Source organism: Podarcis vaucheri (assembly GCF_965113315.1).
Source record: "Podarcis vaucheri genome assembly, chromosome: 5".
In the NCBI taxonomy this organism is placed as follows: Eukaryota; Metazoa; Chordata; class Lepidosauria; order Squamata; family Lacertidae; genus Podarcis; species Podarcis vaucheri.
In genome coordinates this window covers 59,775,356-59,799,082 of record NC_138763.1, presented here as the reverse complement: position 1 = coordinate 59,799,082, position 23,727 = coordinate 59,775,356, and the positions used below count along the sequence as shown (strand labels likewise).

General features: G+C 41.4%; 1 protein-coding gene across 2 annotated transcripts in view; it reads right to left on the bottom strand.

Annotated features, from left to right (window-relative positions):
• Window positions 1-1,415: 1,415 nt before the first annotated feature.
• Window positions 1,416-23,727, bottom strand: part of DOCK1 (dedicator of cytokinesis 1) — a 361,394-nt gene continuing 339,082 nt past the window's right edge. For both annotated transcript variants that reach the window (XM_082222828.1, XM_082222829.1), the window contains exons 50-52: window positions 21,992-22,142; window positions 12,175-12,320; window positions 1,416-2,554 (exon numbers count right to left, since the gene is read on the bottom strand). In XM_082222828.1, the coding sequence (XP_082078954.1) occupies window positions 2,459-2,554; window positions 12,175-12,320; window positions 21,992-22,142 (393 nt within the window). In that variant the 3' untranslated portion in view covers window positions 1,416-2,458. The remainder of the gene's footprint in view (window positions 2,555-12,174; window positions 12,321-21,991; window positions 22,143-23,727) is intronic.

Below are 23,727 nucleotides of genomic sequence, written 5' to 3'. Positions count from 1 at the left end.
TTAATCCCCTCCCCAAGGAATACTTGGGATCAGGAAAGAACTGTTGTTTTTGTTTTAGCCACAACAAAATAAGAACCACAAGGTTGCCTTTACTGGAGCAGATCAACTGCACAGCTACACTTAAAAATAATGTTGCAAAATTCCTCCTATCGAGGGTACTAAATTTGCTTGTGACTTTTCTGTCAGTGGTGGATATAGCAACAGGGAAGTAATGCCTCCTCTTTCCTCCTGATGCTTGGAGCACTCTTGGAATTAAGAGATCAGGAGAACTATAGTTCTTGCCTCACACTGAAGGCAAGTATTACAAGTTGCTGAGGTTTCACTTTGGAAAGTTTGCATTCTGTCTCCAGCAGGCACCTGTGCTGAAGTGGACAAATAGGACATAAAGATGATGCTCAACCTTTATTGTGTGCTCTAGCACTGACTGCTCAGAAGTATAGTCTCTTAACATGGTGGTTCTGTTTACTTATGGGTAATAACTAGGTACAGATAAATCTCCGAGAATTTGCCCAGTTCTTTTTTAAAAGAGAAGAAAACTCCCTGTTGATTCTGTGATGTCTCCTCTCATTGAACGAGAAAGAAAATGTGTCTTTTCAGTGATGCTGGTCCTGCTGTAAATTTAACAGCTAATCCTGTTTGTTTGTTTTTTGTAGTTGGTTTTATCTGCTGCAATTGTCTTTTGTTATTGTTTGTTTTGTGTTGTGATATACTGTTGTTTAGTTTTTAAGTTATGTAAGCAGCCCCTGGAATTGGGTGTATGTGGGATATAAATTTACAAAAACAAAAAAACCCAACAACCCAAAACTTTAAACCTGCAACTTTTCTTTAAAAACTTTTGAAAGTAGCTTGGGATATGGCATGGGACTCTGATGTTCAAAGGATAGAAAATCCCATTGGCCATGCAAAAGCGCTTGGGCACTTTTCAGATCTTTGGATTCCAGTCTTAGCCTTTATGATGAGAGCGATCTAACTGAAGAAAGCATTGTAATACATTAACTGACTTTTGTATGCTTCTTCCATTAGCTTGCTGTGAGTTTTGACACTTGCCTAGTTTTCTGCTATTTCCTTCATTTATACAGCCACCACGTAATATGAGTTCTCTCCCTCTGAAGCATCTGACACCCCTTCTGGGGATGCTCATGAATAGGGTGGGCTGTGGCATGGGGTTTTAGACAGAAGGGGGGAGTCACCCCCAAATCAGAAGGGGTCACCTTCCATGAGCAGAGCCAACTTCACAGCCAAGCCCCTTCTAGTGCTTTTTGGGATCCAAGCCATTACACTCGTGATTTTACAATTACAAAATCAGTATTCTGTGGTTGATGAGAGCCCAAAATACTGTACAGCCGATTACCATAATGAATTAAATAACTGTTAATTCAAACTAACAAGAAGACTTCTTATTTACTTAGAGAAAATATTTTAAAATAATTATTTATTTCTGAAGAGAGTGAAATATTAAAACTATTAAGGTTATAAAGGTTGCTGATGATAAAAAAGAGGTACATTGACAAGTTTTAAAAAGTTAGTTTTTTTCTGGTTTTCCTCATAATTGCCCAATATTTTCTGAGTTCAGTTACTGGGAATAACACACATGTTAGCAACTTATACATTTTCAGTGGTTACCGACATTTAAAATGCTGTAACACATTTGAAAGTACATAATACCATCATTACTTTAAAAGCAGGCACAGTGAAATGAAACAATTTGCAAGTCCAATAATATATACAAAATGGCTGTACATAATGGCACAACTGTAAATCAAGTACAACTGTTAGGTTTGAATTTTTGTTCCCAAAAGCTCTCCCCTTTCCCATTTTTTTTTAGGAAGCTCAAGATTTCTTCATTTGCATACATGATATTTTCCATAAATTAACAACTTTCCAGGAGCTTAAAACACATTCTACACTAAAATCCACACAAAATCAGGCTCAGCCAATGGTTGGTCCTTATTCTGTTACAGTGGAACTTCAGCCTATGAGAGACCAACATTAATGGTAGCCCAGAGCAATTATAAATACTCTTCACAAATACTTCTGTTTTGCTATTTCCTTGACAAAGAGTACAAACCTATGATACTAAGGTGCACTGCTTACATTAGGCCAATATTTTAAAAAGGCTTGTGAATGCCAGTGCAATGACAGAGTGGACTGTTCCTCTTATTAGTCCCAATGCAACTTCTTAACTATAGCTTTAAGATTAAAATTTCAGAAGCCAGCAGGAATGTTTTTTTACATTTTAAAAAATGGCTGCAATAATATGTTGTCACTTAACAATACACCTGTGCTTTGGAATAGTTTGGGTTCATAATCTATGACCTTACTATCAATCTTGCTCTGAAAATGAGAACTATTGCACTATGTTAGATGCTCTGATGTTGAGTGGTGTTAAAACACTGTGTACATCTTTAGGGAAAATAAATTTTACAAGCTCAGTCTTTGGAGGTATCCGCTCTCTTGTTCACTGGACAATTCCAGAATCCACAGAGGTTTGTTTCCGAGTAGTCTTTGGAGGAGGCGGAGGAGGAGTCTTGCTTGGTAATGGAGGTGGCAATTGCTGGAAGACAAATTTGGAACAAAATAGCTTATTGAGGAACCAATTCTATAGCAACAATTCTATATTACATCCAGATGTAATTTCTTACACACTGTTGTGACGTGCAAGATAAAGAGGTGTACTCATTTAATTCCGTTCCAACTTTGGTCTTATGAACAGGGTTTTGCTGCTTGATGTTAAGTCTAGTGTTTAATACTGACACTAACTGGCTTCACAGGATTTATTAACTAACTTTGTTTCTGAAAGGTCTGCTATATAAGCGGCTAACGTCTGACTTTATTGGTCTTTATTAACCATCTTAGCCCTAAGCATTATCCAGTTGAGAGACCGATGCTGGAATACTTTCTCTTCCCTTCTTTTATGACCAGTTTCAGGTCTGCTCTTTGAGAAATCTCTTTTTTTTCCCCTGTACAAAAAGGGTAGACTAGCCATCTCCTTGCCACCATATAGTAATTAAAGCTTACTAAATGTTAAAATATTTAGCTGCTGTGAATGGCATTATGCTTTGAACTTAGGAAATGACAGGAGCCACCAGTTGGCTTGATCAAATTAAAGACAGGAACATAGATTAGACCTATGATAAATTACTTACTCCCATAAGGATCAAGCTATGTGGCCGATGACAAAAATCTATACTGTCAGGATAATGTCAAGCTATTGCAGAATTGTGCACATGCTGCTTTCAGGATGATTTTTCAACAGCTTCATTAAGAATGCAGCCAATGTTGCTTCTTTGCTGGAAGGCTGTAGTGATACTGCAGCATCCTATCTAGCAGTTATCTTTCATGCAATCTTAGCCCATCAAGTGAACATAAACTCTCCCTTTACATTTTACTGTCTGACATCTTAACACCACTTTTACTACTTCACCCCTCTCCATTTTTTATGTTTTCCCCCCCTCTTTTGCATTTCACTTTTCATATGGTAAATCCATTCAACACTTTTCTCATATTGCTAGCAGGCCTGCTTCTAAACAAAGTTATAAAAAATGTTATCCATGCTACACAATCTCAGTGACTATCTTAAGAGATGAATCCAGACATGTAGAGTAGACCCACTGAAGTCTACTCTTCAATGTCAATGATTTCAGTGTGTCTGCTCCAAGCATGACTAAGTCTGCATTTAATCCACAATGTTTCTTCATAGACTTGGTACAAAATGTTTGCAGTAGCTGGAAAAATCTTACTGTATCTACTTTTGTCTTGATCTTGATTTTGTCTTTTTAATTCTGAATTCAATATACAAACATTTATAGATCTTTTAATAACAATTCACTAATTATCAGTGCTTTCACTCCCATTTAGAGGATGAAAAGAGTACCTGGAAAGGGAAAATATTAGAGGAGGGGATGTCTTCAGTATTGGGGAATGTTCTTTATATACAATGTATTTCAGACCATATCCTAGAACTGAGGAGGGTCTAGCAGACCACTGTATATGTACTGGAGCCCTGCTGAACCACAGACCATGAACTTAATGCTTCAGTAAAACCTTTGTGAAATGTATCCTGGTTATAGGAACCCAATCATTCTGATAAAGAAATTCTATTTATCAAAAATGTTAATTTTGAAAAAATAAATACAGTGGTGCCCCGCAAGACGAATGCCTCGCAAGACGAAAAACTCGCTAGACGAAAGAGTTTCCCGTTTTTTGAGTCGTTCTGCAAGACGAATTTCCCTATGGGCTTGCTTCGCAAGACGAAACATCTTGCGAGTTCTTGCGAGTTTGTTGCCTTTTTCTTAAAGCTGCTAAGCCGTTAATAGCCGCTAAGCCGCTAATAGCTGTGCTTCGCAAGACGAAAAAACCACAAGACGAAGAGACTCGCAGAACGGATTAATTTCATCTTGCAAGGCACCACTGTTTTTAATGAAAGTATCACTATGATACTATCATAGTAAACCAGGTCTCTTGTGGACCCCATCATGTCACCACACAATTCTATCTACTTATCTCGGTCAGTGAAACATTGGATTACGTGTTCAGTAAATGAAGTTGATCAATTTATTAAATGAAGCACTGGGGGGTGGGGTGGAAGACAAGGCACAAAATGGCTATTACCTTTCAGGCCAATAGCAAATTGTTTTAGTATAGGAATAATTTCATGCAGAGCCTAGAGAATAGCTACATCTGCTAGAGGAGGGCCAGGAGTAAAAAAAAAAAAAGTATCTTCCTGAATGCATCTGATTCTTTACTAGTATTTACCTGCATTCTCTGCAAGTCCAGTTTTATTTTCTGTACTCTAAGTCTAAATCTGAACTGGGTCTGGTTATTGCTCATGGTATTTTATCGGCGTGATAAAAGACCGCATCAAAAAAGCATTATGTACACCTCAAGCATTCGTTCAAATGGTCACACCGTTGTTGTACCATGAAATTCTAGTGTGTAGTGCAATACAGAAACCCAGAGGTGAAGGTCTTCTTCAGTCTAATAGTTTCCTGGGACAAGGTATGTGTGGGGTGGGGAATAAACAGTACAAGGGTTCAGGACACAAAGGGATCCCAGACACAATTTTGACAGAAAGCTACATGTGCTTCATTCCGTGCTAACCAGTGGGTACAAATGTAGTAAACTTGTTGTTTTAAGCCAGAAAGGGTCAAAAACACACCGTTAAAAAGAGGCCCTAATAAGTAGCTCCACACTTACTGCCTTTGTTTGTTGACATCCCTGAATCTGAGAGTAAAAAACAACATACATTTGAAGTCTAAAGTAATGGATGGTAGGCTATTTGCTATATATTTGTTTTCATTTCTAAAAGCCTATTGTATACTATGAATAATACTCTGGTTTTGTTCAGTTCATTTAAAATTTAAATTGACAAAAGGGCTATTTAGAATCTCAAGAATAATATCACAGGTGCCCGAATTATTTCCGCTCAACAATGTGGCTGAAATGCAAAACCAAATTTCACTTAACTTTACATTAATTAAATGTCTGTGTTTATGTTTCAGTAGTTTCTAGGGTGCTTTTCAGGTTTTAAGAGATTGCTTTCTCTCTAAAATAATGATAAGAGCCTGCCAGTTCAAATTAAACCCTATTCTAGGCAGACTTCCCTCAGTCACGTGCACCTCAGGGGAAATAGGAACCTCATGTAAAACGCACATCTGCAACATATAAGCAATCTGTCCTTTCCATTTCAAGTACCAAATTGTTCTCATTTGTTTGGTTTCCTTCTGTATTAAAAGAAAGCAATTGTGCTTTAAAATGTCTTGTTTCTCTTCATAGTCTTGGCGGAACACAGCACAATAGTTAAGGGGGAAATGTAAAATATAAAAGCAATAATGATTTCTCTCCTTCAGAATAACCCATGGATTAAAATAAAATTTGAGCTGTGCATTGAAACACTGTGAATGTTTCCTTCCATGCTATTAGCCGACCAAAATTCTCTATGTGATCAAGTTTATTCAAGAGTTACTTGACTTCCTACAGCTAACTATAATATTTATTAGGTCCTCAAAGACACACACGGATATGCAACTCTTTATCCTTACCATCTAAATAATTTCCTTTTCAGTTTTAATGTAGCAAAGGGTTTCCACATCACAGAATATACTGAATGCCTTTTGCTTACCCTGAATAATAGTGTAACTGGGGTAGCCAATATCACACCCTCCAGATGTTGCTGGTCAACAAGTCCCACCGTTTCTGACTATTGGCCAAGCTGGCTGAGGCTGATGGGAGCTGGAGTCCAACACCTGGAGGGGGAGCACACTGGCTACCACATAGCGGGTTTGATAGTATTATGTAACAATGCTATCAGTAGTTTTCAAGGCAATAAGCACTTGAACTATAATATATATGTGTACAACAGATGGGTGCAAAAAAAACAGTGATAGCCTTTATTTGAATTCTATATTTCATAATTAATACAGATCATAGAATTATCGTAGAATTATAGAGTTGGAAGGGACTCTGAAAGTCGGTAGTGGCGCCCGCCCTGTGGAATGCCCTCCCATCAGATGTCAAAGATATAAACAACTATCTGACATTAAGAAGACATCTGAACGCAGCCCTGTTTAGGGAAGTTTTTAATATCTGATGTTTTAATGTGTTTTTAATCTTTTGTTGGAAGCCACCCAGAGTGGCTGGGGAAACCCAGTCAGATGGGCAAGGTGTAAACAATTTATTTTTATTATTATTATTATTATTATTATTATTATTATTATTATTATTATTTATTATCATCAACCACATCTTCTAGTGCAGCCTCTGCATTTGCCAGGGAACCAAGGGCCACTCAAGAGACTGTCCTCCCTGTCCCCCAGGACTCCTACATAGGAAGGGGAAGACCAACCTGGTTTCATACATCTGCCAAAACGGCAGCAGCTGCAGGGAGCTTGCATCCTTCTCCCCACTGTGAGAAAGAACTCAAAATAAGAACTAATGTCTTTTCCCTTTCCTCCCTCCAAGTACTTTTTCCTTTTGTGCCATGTCTTTTAGATTATAAGATGGAGGGCAGGGATCGACTTAGTACTGATTGTTGCAAGCCTCTCTTGGGTCCTTTCTCGGCTGAACAACAGGGTATAAATACTTTTAAAAATTTAAAATGAAACTGCAAGCAGGCAAATGTGTCCAATGTAATTTCTTCACAAATAATGGAAAAGCAATAGCAGGCATGTTTTCATGATCTAGATCATAAAAATCTTTGAATTATATCTTTGAATTAAAGGAAGAGCATTCAAAGCTTTGTTATATGAAACCTGCCTGTTAAAAAGTCTTGTAAAAGTAACACTGCTGCTTCAATGAAATAATTACGCCACAGTGTTCATTAACCGGCTTTTAAAGAGGGCTGTTCCAGGAAAGTTCATTACTTTCACCCTTCTGTGGATATCAGGTTTGCTCCCTGAACATTATCTCCATCTCCTTACCTAGAGACTTAGTAGGTGAGGATCATTGCCTAAAGTCTAGAAATTTGCAAAGCTTTTAATGTGGTGGTTTTTTTGTTTGGTAAAAGAAGGAATGGTATCTCTGTGCAGGATCAAAACCATATTGTGCAGACGGCTCAGAATCAACAGCCAGGCCCTATTCATACAGCTCTAGAATATATTTATTTAATGACCTTACCCTCCAATTGTTCAATTGGCATGAAATAGGTTAAATCCAGACCTGAACTCAGGGGATTTTCACTTGTGTTGGAGGAACGAACCAAGGAGTTTATTTTTCCCAGTTCCTCCTCCCCCCTTTAGCCCTCTTTGTGTCCCCTGAAAAACTTCTCTGTAGGGTTTGGAGTGGAATGAGAGGCTGCATGGGAGTCAGCAGAGAGAAAAAGAAACCCACTTTGTCCCACCACTTCTTCTAGCAGGGAGTCTCTACTGCCAACCAGATGGAGCCCTTCCATTCATGAATAGAACACATTGGGTTAAGGACCATGGTTGTCGTGCCCATCAGAGTTGTGATGCAATGTTGGAAAGGAGCAGTAAGCCTACTTGCAGCTCCCCATGCCTCCTGAAAAGTAGCTCTGTGGGGTTGGGAAACTTTCTAGAGCACCATGAAAGAAAGTGTGTTGGCTTCAGGGGGAAAAGGATTCAGCAGTGATAGCTTCCTTCAGTGAGGAGTCTCCACTGGATCTTAGTACCTTCCATGGATGGAAGGAGTCTTTTCATTTGCAGACAAGTAGCACTGTGATGAAATTGAATACTTTGTATTCTGGGTAATGTACTGGATAGTTGTTAAGATTTGCCTTGAATCTGGAGAAGTAACAGTATTCACAGAATACCAAAAGGTTGGGTACACGTGACTATAACTTTTCCAACTTGCAGAACACAGATGCATATATTTTTTCTCCCATAATGTTTGCTATGAGCAGATTTCTCTGATACGGCATAAAGCATTAGAATTGGAGGAAAACTCTTTTTCTTGCCTGTATTAGTTCTCTTATTATGCATTGGGCATTGCTTCCGCTCTATGGCACATTCATCATCAAGCTTTGTATCTACTTTTGGATTGATGGGAATCAAGCCATTATTTGTGTGCTTAGTAAGCGTTAGAGCCAATGTTACAAATTTAAGTGCTCCATTGTCTATTTCCTTTCTCTTCTTGATTTTGAATGCTAACTATGCAGCTGATTTTATATGCAACGATGTGTGTGAGGCTATGAAAGAACAGGGGGGAAAGCCTTTATGTAACAGATCTTCACCAGAAATGAAAGGTCCTATTTTATGCTCAGATATATTTATCAGGAAAACCTTTCAAAAAAGAGATTTTATAATACTATGTTAGATAAGATTGTGTGTGTGTGTGTGTGTGTGTGTGCATATCTACCAGTAAATGTTTTGAAATGAGAATGGGTAGGAGAATAGGTAGGGCAATAATAATAATAATAATAAATTTGTGTGAATAAATCATCATAATAAAATGATTTTTCCTCAATGCATTCAAAATTGGCTAAAATGGAATTCTCATATAATGGGCTGCAATTGCAATTCAAATATTTTGTGATATAGGCCCATTTTTTGCGTAAGTATTTTTTGTGCCATCTTTAACTTCAATAACACTGCATTTCCTACTTCATTCTAATACAGAGCACTCTCTACTTTTGTTTACCATATCATTGTTTAATGTGAATAAAATGAGGTTAGATAATAATTTCAGTGGGTTATCCCCACAGATACTCAGCATGGGTAATTCAAAGGCAGCCAAGTCTTCATTTGCCCAGTCTAACACTGATAGTTATGTGAGATGCGTCTATGTGTATGTATTTGGGGGAAGCTCAGCCCTAAATTCATGACGATGAGCAAGTTACTGCCTCATAGCTTCTTCTCTTAATATGTAAAGTAAGATTAACAATGAGTCCCACCCTCCTATAGGAGTACATTGCAAGGGGGTGGGCGGGTGAAGGAGTACTGAAAGCAAAGAAAAATGGCTAAATATTGTCAAGCCACATGATTCCATTAGCATGCCGGTCTAATGCAAGGTGATCAATGCATGAATAAAGTTCCTCATTTGTAACTGGGGTTCTGAAGATGTCAGAGGAATATAGTTGTATGCGATATTTGACACACTTATAGATAATTGCAGCCTCCTTGTACAATTGGCTGACTAACTAGAATTGTATACTATGATATGCTAGAAGATGAATAGAGGAAACACTGTTGAGAGTCAATTTAATTACATTAGGGACTCCAGTCAGCTTCCTATGCAGAAGGAAAACTAGCTCCTGCATACTAAAGCATAAGCTGGATAAAATGAAGGGGAGAAATCCACAGCTAAAGGAAGTGGAAGCTGGAAACAGAGTTTCTCCTCAAGAGCTCTATCACAGTCTTTCCTAATACCACTTTTGGCTCTCAAGAACAAGAACATTAGTGTATCAATATTTTAAATATCTGATATGGGTTAAAAGTATGATTTAAACAGTAACCTACTAATTTTATACACACACATACACACACACACACACACACACACACACACACACACACACACTCTTACTATTTCCAGACTTACTATTTTGATTGTGTTACAACTTGTTTGCTTAGGTCAAAGGTTGAAGAAATTTTGACAAATGTTTGCGAATGACTTTGATAGGATGTTAGAAACAGAAATCTAAGATTGTTAAACAATAGTTTCTTTTCACCACCAGCAACAATTTTTGCTCAAATGTTTCAGCAATCCATTACATAGAGTGGCAAAATTGCTTGCCTTTAGGAAACTGGTGAGTGAATGCCTACAAAACAAGCCTCATATATTAAACTTGTCTGAAATATACTTTATTTTCTCTCCTGAAATGAGATAGGGAAAACATAAAATCTAAGTTTCTGCTGGGACTCTCCTCTGTCTTTTTAACAGCCTCTATCAGGCTGTTTTACAATACTTTGTTTTTATGTATAGGTTTCACTACCCGATTAATCTGCGTTCACATACAAGTCACCTAGCATTCTCTTCTGCCAATGGAAACATTTTCTGTGGCAGTTCACCGGGGATCAGAAAAAGGAAAGCCATGGTCCTGAAAACACCAGATGCTTCCCTAATCTACAACCCAGAAGCAGATGAAGGGACAAGTGGGTGCGGACTTTGGAGAGTGCAGATTACCGTATTTTTCACCCTATAGGACGCACTTTCCCCCTCCAAAAATGAAGGGGAAATGTGTGTGTGTCCTATGGGGTGAATGCAGGCTTCAGGAAGCTATCCGCAAGCCTTGGGAACCTGACGCGACTTCCCACAGGCTCCCAGGCCTTGAGGATGGCAGCCTGCGGGCTTTTCAGGGAGGTGGGGGAATTCCCCCACCTCCCAGAAAAGCCAAGAGAAGCCCCACGCTCTTTAAAGGGGTTGTGCGGCTTCTGCAGGCTTTTTGCAAGTGGTGAGGGAATCCCCCCACCTCCCAGAAAAGCCAGGAGAAGCCGTGCAGCCCTTTTAAAGAACGCACGGCTCCTGCCGGTTTTGCAGGAGGTGGGGGAATTCTGGCTTAGGAACAGCCTTGTTAGCCTCTGCAGGACAGCGGGGTGAAGGCCCCCCGCTGCCCTGCAGAGGCTTTCCGCGCAGCCATCCCCAAGCTAGAAGAGCCAATAGAAGCCGCGCAGCCCCTTTAAAGAGTGTGTGGCTTCTGCGGGAGGTGGGGAATACTCCCAGAGTTTGTCGGGGCTGGTGGGGGAAGGCTTGCGGATAGCAGCCTGTTCTGGGGGCTGGGGTTGGGGGAAGTTCGGGCTTCCCCTGCCCCAGCCCTGCGCCGGGGGGGGGGGAATAAAATGTTTTTTCTTTATTCCCCCCCCAAAAAAATACTACTAGGTGCGTCCTATGGGCCGGTGCGTCCTATAGGTCGAAAAATACGGTAGCTGCTGTTCTGACTCCATCCACCAGCTATGGCCATTCTTGGTCTGGGATAGACCTGTCCCAATGATTCATGCATTGTTAACCTCACAACTTGATTATTGCAATACAATCCACAGTGTGGGATTGCGATTGGGTCTGGCCAAGAAGCTCCAGTTAGTGCAAAATACAGTGGGTGAGGACAGCCTGCAACCAGCACGTAGCTCTAGCACTTAAAAACTTGCACTGGCTGCCTATATGCTAGCATATAGTCCTTCACAACTTGGGGGCAGGACACCTTAAAGACCACCTGGTTCCTTATATCCTGGCCCATTCACTAAAGTCTTCTGGGGAGTCACAGTTTATGTCTCAGACAATGTATCTGGTGCACCAGGAGACATGTGCTTAGTCTTGTGAATGTGATTTTGTGGAACTCTCTCCCAGCTGAAATCAGACAGAGGCCTTCCCTGTTGAACTTAAGACACCCTGTAAAGACCTTATCTTATTTCAGCAGGCATTTTAAATATGTTTTATGGTTATTTTTAACTGATTTTTAATCCAATTTTTTTAACCTTGCAAGTACACAGCTTAGAGACTATTCTTAAAGTCCTCTCCTTTATGTGGACCTCCTAGTGGTGCAGCAATAGAACGGCTAGCACATTTGCAAAGCTAAATAGGATCAAGAATGGTTTCAAACTGGATAGGGGACTGTGCATTGAGATTCCTGCATCACAAGGGGTTGGATTATATGACCCCCCAGGATCCCATCCAATGCTACAATTCTATGATTCTATTATTCTCCATGAAAATAATTACTGACCACAGAAGTACACATTATGTAGACTTGCTTTGAAGAAAGTCACTTCCAGTTATAAAACTTACTCTTTGAGGTACAGGTGGGGATGTGGCAGGGCTAAGAGATTCATGACTTTCCATGAGATTTCCATAATCTGCCATGCTGCCTTTCAGAGGCAATGGAGGAGGAATGTCTGCCATTTCCAAGCTATTCATGCCATTTAGTTCCAGATCTGAAAATAAACACATATCTCACAGTCATTGAAGTCAGCCTTCAAATTCCTAGCAAAAGTTGCATGCACATCTCATTGTTTTAAAAGCTTAAAATTGTCAGCGGACTTTTTTTTCTTTTTTCAGAAACGTAAAAAAGGTAAAGGACCCCTGACAGTTAAGTCCATTCGCAGACGACTCTGGGGTTGTGGCGCTCATCTCGCTTTACAGGCCGAGGGAGCCGGCATTTGTCCACAGACAGTTTTTCCGAGTCATGTGGCCAGCATAACTAAGCCGCTTATGGCACAATGGAACACCGAAACCAGAGCAGTGCACGGAAACGTCGCTTACCTTCCCGCCGGAGTGGTACCTATTTATCTACTTGCACCTCTTTTTTTGGCGTGCTTTCGAACTGCTAGGTTGACAGGAGCTGGGACTGAGCAACGGGAGCTCACCCCGTTGCTGGGATTTGAACCACCAACCTTCTGATTGGCAAGCAGAAAGGTAACTCATTTTAAAGGTAACTCATTTTAAAATAATATGAAATAATGATTAATACAACAAAATGGAGTGCACAGGTGCACCTACTGATGCAATTTTTGGATTCACATACCAGCAAGAATGTGTTGTCATATCACGTCTCATATAATCAAAAGAAGGGAGAGTCATTGTCACAGGACAATGCTAATCAGGGTTTCCAGATGTCAACTGTTTCAGAACACCAGCATTTCAGAAAGTGACTTTACTTGTGACTTGCCCATGCATATTATTAGCAGAAGCATCATTTCTGTTGTCGCTTCTTGGGCATTTTCCTGTAACTATTGTTGAAAATTCAACAATGTTAAATTTTCCAATATTTTCCAATGTTTCCAAATCAAATATACCTTTATTTACTCTTCCACACAATCTTTCAGGATTTAAATGCACACATTAGGCACATATATTTATTAAAATGTTAGGAACTTACTGTAATTAAGTGAGGGGTCATTCATTGTTTAAATAGCTTGAAATACTTACAAACAGAACACAAAACATTATTTTATGAAATTAACTACAAAATAAGCTGACAACTTAGTGTCCTTCAAAAATTGATTGTATCGCAGTACTCTTGTTTTAAATCTGTATGCCCACACTGTGGGATTTTCCTTTACTATACTTCTTGAAATAATTCTGTAACTTTGAATCACCTCCAAAGTGCAAAATTCTGTCAGAGCAAGAGCAAAATTAGTAACAAATGATATTGTAAATGTTGTGCATGGTGACCCTGGTTCAAATTCCTGGTTGACCTTCGGCCAGTCACCAACTGTTAGCTGAAGGTCTTGTGGTGGGCAATAACAAAAATAAACGACTAAGTAAAATGGTTCACTTTCATTCTTTTCTAGTCTTTTTTTCTTGCCTCAAAGCAAAAAAGGGGACAATTTCAAAGGCTCTCATGTTCTTAGGGTCTCAAGAAGCTCCACTATAGAGATTTGGCAAAATTAAGGAACTACTGTATTTTTCACTCTATAAGACGCACTAGACCATAAGATGCACCTAGTTTTTGGAAGAGGAAAGCAAGAGAAAAAAAAATCTGAATCCCATAAGCCAGGACAGCAAGCGGGATCGCTGCGCAGCGATCCCGCTTGCTCTCCATGCTTATGGGATAGCTGCGTGCAGCCTCTCCCAAGCAAGGGAAGCCTTCATCCCCTGCCCGGGAGAGGTTGCGCGCGGCTAAGGCTCCCCCAAGAGCTGCGCTCCCTTTAAAGAGCGCGTGGAGTGTGTGTGTGGCTCTTGGGGGCTTTTCCCTGAGGAGGGAGAAGGGCAGCCCTTCTACCTCCTCAGGGAAAAGCCCCCAAGAGCCGTGTGCTCTTTAAGGGGTGCACGGCTCCTGCGGGCTTTTCCACTTCCCGCAAAAGCCAGCAAGAGCCGCGCACTCTTTAAAGGGTGTGCGGCTCCTGCGGGCCTTTCCATGAGGTGGAGGAAGGACAGCCCGTCAGAGACGGGCTGCCCTTCCTCCTCCTCAGGGAAAAGCCCGCAAGAGCCGCACGGAGCGTGTGTGCGGCTCTTGGGGGCTTTTCCCGCCTGCCTCCTGCCTGCATTCACACACATTTCCCCTTACTTTTTAGGAGGGAAAAAGTGTGTCTTATGGAGCAAAAAATACGGTACTTAACTGAACACAATCTCACACCAACGGAGTACGTAATCTTGATTTATGCCAAATGGATGGTGGAGCTCATGTTCTGGCACAATCAAGATGCACACAGGCATGTTTGTGCAGATTTGAGATGGAAAACCTGTGTCTTTCTGGATACAGGAACTACCTTCATCTCCCTAGGGAGGCCTTCACATAGTGATTTTGGTGGATGATTTATTATTATTATTAACAGAGTTGCAATATGCAACCATGTGCCTTCAAAATGTCAAAGTAAATACAGTAATGCGTCATGCTTCCTCAAAGGAGGCACTTTTTAGGATGAAAACGTTCTCCCTGAGAGAAGCACCATCCTTAAGTCCTTCAGAAGCAGCACAAAAAAGCTTAATTGCACTTCTTTGCTACGCTTTAAGACATGTGTAGGAAACTGCAATGCCACCAGTGGCTGAGACCATTTGGGTCTTTTGGGGGTGTGCAGCAAGCCTTAGGGAATGAATCTGCGGGGGGGGGGTACTCCTCCTGCTTGCTGTGGTTTTTGCTTTTCATGAACAGAAATTTATTAAATTCATGGAGCAAAAACTTAAGATCCAAGCCCACGAGAAGAAACCTAAAACATAAACAGTCAAGGGAAGGGTTCAGGTGCCCGTAACTTCAGAACGACTTGTACTGAGGAAGGTCCTTTACCATCACAAAGCAGTTTGGAAGAATGTTTGCTGCTGTAGTGAATATGAACAGGTGGTTGTTCCATATTCTTTGTTACAGGGGACTTCTTGGAAGGCAGTAGTCAGTAAAAGATAATGGTTTAAGAAACAGCATATACTAATTACTTTCTTTAATACTTGTAAAAGGACTTCATTCATTGTTCTGCACTACAGATTTTTATAGTAGCTGGAGGATTTTCCTATAGCCTTTGCACTATAAAAATATCATATAGCTAAAGCAATAAGATGATTCATTAAACACTTATACAAAAAAAATTCATACCCTTTTTGAAAATTATGTATAAAATAATCAGCCTGAGTATGAAGCAATTGTAGCTGTTCATTTGTTCAGTAAAAACACACAGGCTCTGATCCTGATGTGGAACAGTAAGCTGAATAAATGCTGGAACATTGAGTTAATAGCCTGGCTCCCTAAACAAGGAAAGGATCCTTCTAGCAGCGGAGAAAGTGTATAAGTCTATAGCACATGGCTGAGCCTCCAAACCATTAACTAGAGGGTTGGGTCTGAAGACCTATACTCTATTGGCAGAATGCTGTGGCAAAATTAACTAAATAATATTCTAAGTAAATATTTGTAGAGGACGTTTATATAAAATTATATGCACTACACGGTGAAATTACTGGATTTAACATAGTAAATTTTAAGGAACATGGGTGGCGCTGTGGTCTAAACCACAGAGCCTAGGGCTTGCCGATCAGAAGGTTGCCGTGATGGGGTGAGCTCCCATTGCTCGGTCCCAGCTCCTGCCAACCTAGGAGTTCGAAAGCACGTCAAAGTGCAAGTAGATAAATAGGTCCCGCTCCGGCAGGAAGGTAAACGGCGTTTCCGTGCACTGCTCTGGTTTGCCAGAAGCAGCTTAGTCATGCTGGCCACATGACCCGGAAAAACTGTCTGCAGACAAACGTCGGCTCCCTCAGCCAGTAAAGCGAGATGAGCGCCACAACCCCAGAGTCGTCTGTGACTGGACCTAATGGTCAGGGGTACCTTTACCTTTAGTAAATTTCCCCCTTTAACAGGCCACACAATTATTCTTTACTTCAGCCAAGTGTGGGGAACATTGTGGCTCTCTAGATGATGGTGGGTTCCAGCTCCCATCACTGCTGACTGTTGGTCATGGTGGCTAGAACTGATGCGAGTAGGATCTTAACAATATATCCTACTCAGCCCTGATGAAAGCAACAGTAGAAAGGTGAAAGGAATCATGATGGACATAGTCTGGTTTACTCTCTGGTTAACCTAATTAGCCAGTTGATCATAAAACATTTCAGAGATATCAAGTTCCTGATATGACCTGAGCTAGGCTCTGTGGTCCAAGATGGCGAACGGCACTTAGTCAGTGTGAGTGTGAGCTCCCTGTTTTATCTTTTAACATTGTTTTAATGAGTATAGAAACCTTTTAACTTTTAACTTTAGTTTTTAGTATTTAGTTTTAGTTTTAAATTAGTAAGTAGGAGGACGCCTTTTTCTATCGGGGAGACAACCATTAACCTTGAAACTGGGGCGGTTGCATGAAGAGAGAAATGACTAAGCAACTATACAGCCCTGCTTGTGGGAGAGGAACTGGGAAACGTACCAGAGATTCCAGAGATATAGACGACACAGAGGAACTGAGATGCCTGCCTCTTGCTAAACAAACAAAAATTAGTGAATCTGAAAGTACAAAGGATATTTTTAATATCCCGGTTTCAAACTCTTTCACACTCCTAGCAGAGATTAATGACGAGGAAACCAGGGTGAAAGAACCTTTTGATAACCTGCCTACTAAACCTTCAAGCAATAATAATACTGGCATCCACTCGAATGTTTGCACTAGAGCCCGTGAAAGCTGCATTGACGAGGTACTATTTGAACACTCGACTACTTTAGACCTGGTTGCTAGAACAGTGGACTACATCTTTAAATACATAAAAGACATCCGAGGATCCTTGGAGAAGATTATCTCGCTTGTATCCCTAACAGGTAAAGACAGTTCCCCTGATGTACCACCTGAGATGAAGCCCTTACAAATGCCCAGAGCACCCGTTTTACCTCATACCTCCTGTATAATTCCTCAAGCTGCTGGCAATCAGAAAAGTGAGCAAGGTGAGCAAAATAAGAAGGAACAACACTCTGCACCTCCTTACAAACTGCTGCTGCAAGCTACCAAAATCTGCCTAACGGTTTGCCCCTTTAGAGGCAAGGTGATAAACTGGCACTATAAGAGTGATATAAGGAGACACCTAGCGGAGCTTCTGAGGGTAACCCCTAGCTCTATTGACCTGAAGCATATTGATCATATTAGCAGCAGACCTCAGAGGCAGAGAGTGCTGCTCTCCTTTAAAACCAAAAAGCTCCCTGCACTTATTATGTCCTCAAGAAGCCTTCTAATTAACTATGGAATCCTTGCTACAAGAGTCTTTACCAATACCAAGATCTGCCCCCTCTTACCAAACTGCTTCAAAAAGAAAGCAGATAAGTCTGAGGGTCCGCTAATTGCCACGACCCCAACTCCCCTGGCTGCAGATCTAATCAGCTGGATTGACGCCCCCCTGCCTCCACTGACAAAGGCTATACATCTGGAGAATTCTACGGAGCGTGAGTTACTTCTATCCTTCCCCCAATTGCCAAAACGGGAGCGAACAGAGATAATGGACAGATTGGACGAGTTGCTACTCTGTCTCCGTAACTCAGAAGATCATGCTCATGTAAATAAGATGAATTCCTCACCAATTGTAGATCAGTCTACACAAGCCCAAGTGGTACCTGCTTTAACGACCTTTGATCTGCAACCTGGCTGTACACGGCCTCGGGATGTCAAGCCTGGGCAGGATACAGTGGAAGATTCGACAACCCTCTGGTCAAACTCGGAAGCTGTGGCAAGACTGGATGCTCTTTTGGAGGCAAACCGAAAAGGATGCCTTCCACCTGCCTTACACTGCATGTTCCCTACAGCATCCGCGGATCCAAAAGGCCCACCCCCCTCATTCTTAGAGCATACTTTAAATGTAGAGTCTATGGACCTGTCGTTAAGTGATACTCCCGTGCACCAGAATCCATCCCTGCAGCTACCAATAATTAAGCCTCAATCCATGGCTGCTGCTGCGGTAAGTGGTGCTCGGAAATTGCCTGGTAAGCAAGCTACAATTACTTCCTTCTTCCAGCCTATTGTCCCCCCTCGCCGCATGCATTCCCAGGCGGATTCTGCCGTGCTGGTTCCGCAAGGCCCAGCATGACTCGAAGGGGTGACCAGGAGATCACTTACTTTCTTATCCTGGAATGTAGCTGGCATTAAACCTAAGCTGATGGATCCATCCTTTGTCGCCTACATAAAAGGCAGTCATATTCTTTTGCTGCAAGAGACCTGGGCTTGTGAGGGCTTCTCCCTATCAGGGTATAAGGGCTTCTACCTGAATGCACAACAGAATTTACTATCACCTGGCAGACCACAAGGTGGGTTGGCTACCCTAGTTTCTTTGGCCTTAAACCTGCAGGTGGAACAAATCGACATCCAGTCGTCATCCATGCTGGGTGTAAAGCTACAAACAGCGGAGGAAGTGTTCGTGGTGGTTAATGTTTATTTGCACCCAATCTATAAGAAAAACCTGGTGGACCAAAGATGGAGGGAAATTCAACAGACTCTTGAAACTCTCCTAGAGAAATATCCTGAAGCCACCTTCCTAGTTGCAGGAGATTTCAATGGCCGATTGTCTCACTCTGATAAATCATTATTTGCTAAATATAAGAAATATCCCTCACTACCCATTTTAACCTCAGACCTTTTACCCAGGAATTTTAAAGACAGTGTTGCTACATACGCAGGTTTTAAATGTAGACAAACTTTGATGGCTCTTAATTTTCACCTTTTAAACGGAGCTCTCAGTTCTGATTACCCTGCCGAATTTACTTTCTGGTCAGGCTCCCGAGCCTCTACCATAGACTTTATTTGGACATCAGTAGACCTAATTCCCAAAATTTCCAACTTTAGGGTAGTAACGAGGCTGGAAAGTGACCATTTTCCATTAGAACTTTCTCTGATCCTGGATGGAGAATTGGCTACCTATTCCTGTGTGCCTATTACAAATAACCAGCTTCAGATGAGGCCCACTGCCTTAAAATGGACCGACAATATGGCTCAACGGATTAATGAACTCCTTTGGTCTGACCAATTGCAAGAGACAAGGGACTCCCTTATCCAGGCAGTTGAGCCACTGCCAATATATGATAATTTAGTAGAACTGCTAAAACCCTCGTTGGCTAAGACCCCGGCAATGAATAGTAACCATTTCTCTCATAAAAAGTGGTTTGACGAGGAATGTAGGCACTACAAGAACAACCTATATAACGAATTCTTGGCATATAGGGCATCAAATGACCCCGCACCTAGCAGTCACCTTATGAACCTCAAGAGAAGGTATAAAGCACTATTAAAGGAAAAGAAGCTTGCGGCAGAAAGAAATGATTGGAAGAACCTTCTAAAAGCTGCAGAAAATAGAAATCCCTCCTCCTTTTGGCACCAAATTTCCAAATACCTGGGTAGACCGTTGTCAAGGATAGAACCCCAAATTTCAGCTGACACCTGGGAAAGCTTCTTCTCCGATTTATATGCAGCTCACGCACCCAGCGGAGGAAGGTTAGATTTGGCCCCCTTGCCAGAGTGGGATCCTGTTACCTGCTCTGAAGTGGAAACACTTATAGGCCAATTTGAGGCGGGCAAGGCACCCGGAGACGATCTCATTTCCATAGATGTTATTAAAGCCAATAAGGATTGGTGGTGTCCACCTCTAGCAGCTCTTTTTACTTATATAAACAAAACAGCACAATTTCCTCCAAGCTGGAACTCTGCACTGATTGTGTTAATTCACAAGAAAGGGCCGCGCACAGACCCGGCCAATTTTAGACCAATTAGCCTGCTAAATGTTATCGGGAAGATCTATTCAAGATTTCTACTTAACAAATTAACGACCTGGATGGAAAGCAACAATATCATCGCAGAGGAACAGGCGGGTTTCCGCCCTGGAAGATCAACAACAGACCAAATCTTAATCCTAAATCACTTGGCCACCAAGTACGCTGGCAATGGCCTAAAAGCCCTCCACGTCGCCTTTATAGACTTTAAGCAGGCCTTTGATCTAATTCCCAGGAACCAGCTATGGACAAAATTGGCAGCGACATCTATCGACCGCCGCCTTCTCTTGCTGATTATTAATTTGCATACAAATACCCTCTTGAGGATTAGGATAGATAGTAAGGGGCTAGTCTCCAATCCGGTTGCCACCACTAGGGGGGTAAGACAGGGCTGTTTGCTTGCCCCTGCCCTGTTTAATTTCTATATTAATTCGCTAGTGGTGCATATGGCAAATGCTGATTTCCATCCACCAAAACTGGCAGGACGAGCCTTAAATGTCCTACTGTATGCGGACGATGCCGCCCTATTAGCTACTTCCCCCATCGGATTAAGGAGGATGCTTCGAGCTCTTCATGAATATGAGACCCAACACGAGCTCCAATTAAATTATGCCAAGACCAAAATAATGGTCTTTGCTGCTCGACCAAAACCTAATTTATGGTCAATCAATGGTATTCCTTTAGAGCAGGTCAGTTGCTTCAAGTACCTGGGTCAGGTTGTAAGATCAAATAGGTCCTTCCTGGCGCACAGAGAATACATAGCCTCGAACGCATCCAAAGCAGCCCTGGTGATTAGAACCCTGTACTCCAAGAAACAGGCACAAACTGTCAATGTTGCCTTACGACTCTTTAAAATGAAAGTCCTCCCTCTTCTGCTGGTGGGCATTGCCTTGGGCTCACGTAGGGACTTTGAAAAATTGGAATCTATCCAAACCCAATTCCTCAGGGCCATACTCAGGATCCCCCCCTCCGTGGCAGGCGCGATCATGAGACTGGAAACCGGTTGCCAAGCCTTTAGGTATGTGGCCCTGAAAGCGAAGTTATGGCTATGGCTCAAGCTCTGTTTCAGACCGGTGGGTTTGGCCCCCTTGATTCTGAGGGATAACTTTAAATCTCCATGGGAAGAGGAGATAGTGGAGGAAGTGCAGAAGTGCGGGTTGTCCTCCCTTTATATAGAGTCCATGACGTATAGCCACGCAAAGGCGGTGATCGCGCAAAGATTAAGGGATATTGCCAGACAGGAGGACATAGCCCGTGTGAAACCTGGGTTATTTCTGGGGGAGCAGTTGTATCGGGCTGCTCCAGCTCGCTACCTGGCGGATATCCACTACGTGGAATACCGCAGACTATTTACTGCGGCTAGGCTGAATGTTCTTGACTCGGCGGTCCTGAAGGGAAGATATGGAGGAGTCCCGTATGACCAGAGATTATGCTACTGTGCATTGGGTGAGGTAGAATCCACAGAGCACATTTTATTGAGCTGTCCCTTCTACAACGATTTAAGACAGTATCTTATAACTCCATACTTACCCCAGCTCAGCTCCCGACAAAGAGGAATGCAGACAGCATATCTGCTAAATAAGTCTTCTGGGAAAACAACCTTGTCAGTGGCTAAATTTCTTTTCCTGGCACTCAAGTGTCGGAAACGTATAACTGAATGCTTTGACGTGGGTTATCTGTGAGAGGTCTAGTACTGTGTCCCTACCTTACTTATGTACCCCCTATGATGTTATAGTTTTTTTTAATTATTGTGTAATGTTTTAACTCTGACTATCGGTCGAATAAAGAAGTTGATGATGATGATGATATGACCTGACTGGTTCAAGTACATCAGAAAGAAACAAAAATTTTGTAAATTACTATTTCTTACCTGCCCTTCACCCAACGGTCCCGGGGTAGGATTATAGCAGTGTAAAAAGATAAGTTAGTGTAATTAATCAGTTAAAGCAGACTTACTGGACTGTAAACTGAATGAAAGCTTGGTCCTTGGAGTGACTGGTGGAGGGATGGTTTGAGAAGGCGGTGATGGGGAAACAGAGAAACGTTTTTCACTCCCCATGATGTTAATAACTTGGCTCTTTGGTCTTTGTGGTCTCAATGGACTGATCTGCATTTGGTTAAAAAAAAAAAAAGCAAGCAAGACTCAATTTGAAGTATACCTTCCACACATACATCACACAGTCCAAGGATATATAATTTGTTCTTACAGCACAGCTGCTGGAGGAAAGATTTCTTAGTGAGCCGTTGACCTTGTGATAAATATGTTCATAATGTAACAACACAGCGATAAGGAAGAAACGGTTTTTGTCTCAATGCAGTATTCTTGTAAAATATATCCTTGGCTTGTTCTTTCTTAAACGCTGTTTTTGTGGCCTTGAATGTACAGTCAATTTTTAAAAAACATACTTTTTAGGTGTTTCCAGGTTTTATTTAACAAAATGGCAGTTGGCTATTCCTCTTTACACCTTGTTATAACCTTTAGGAAAACTAAAAGATATACCACTTACACCACTAGATTTTTGTTTTATATACACTAGATTGTTTTCATGAGAATTTTCTGCTAGAACATATTACTATATTTAGAGTATTTCTCAAAGCACAGGCCACAGTGCAAAATATGCTTGGTGGAACCATATCTTACCATCATAACACACATATTTCTTTTTCTTCTTAAAATACTAATATTTCTAGTTGTTGATAGGATTTCTTTATTCTTAGAGATACTGAACTAACTTCCTGTGCCTAGTGAACCATAAAACTCCTCAAAAGTAACTGCAGAGGGGTAATGATCCATACACAATAGAAATGTACTTAGAAGACTCTTGTGGCTTTCATATCGCTGAATATTGTTGCAGATGATTTTGTGTTCTGTCACTTAAAGCCAAGTCACTTTGAGCAGGGAGCACTGTAAGAATGGACTTTTATGGTCTACAGCAGGGATTCTCAAACCTTCTACCCCAAGGGCACACTTTAAAGAGCTGAAAATTATTGTGGACCACCAGTCACAAAATGGTAGCAAATGAAGACAGAGTTTAGTACAATCATCTGGCAATGACTAACAACCTTTTCTGCTGATCTCTAAACCATCTTTGGAAATTGCTAAATTCTTTGCTGCAGTTTTTTCTTTATGGCAATGAGTGCCATACCTCAGCTTTCCTCAAGCAATTTGTTCTAGAGCTAATGACTCCCCCATTTTAGGCAGAATTTATGGAGTCTGAGGATGTACCTCAAGAATAATTCTTCATTTAACTTTTTTTCCTTCCAAGGCCCACATTTCTCAAAGAAATTTTACTGACTTGCTATTGCCTTCTCACATTCAACATGTGCCCTTTTCCTCACCCCTCAAACTGCTTGTTTATTTCATCCCTGCTCCCTGGCGCCTTTACACTTACTTCTTCCTCCTGTAACACCTTTTCTTGCTTTTAATTCCCAGTTAACCTTCTGTCTCACTTTCTAGAGGAAGGAGACTTTCCTTCCCTCCTGCTCACCTGAAATTCTCTGTCTCTCGGCCACCTTTACTCAGTATACAAGGAAATGGTGGTGCTGATATTGGCCCAACTAAAAGGTCTGGGCTAGGGGTTGGGGCAGTAAAGTGAGAAGGCCGTGGGCAGGCTGTAGCACTGTGGCCCACTGTTTGAGAGACACTGCCTTAGAGGAAGTCATCTATTCTATTCTCTTGCCTACACAATTCA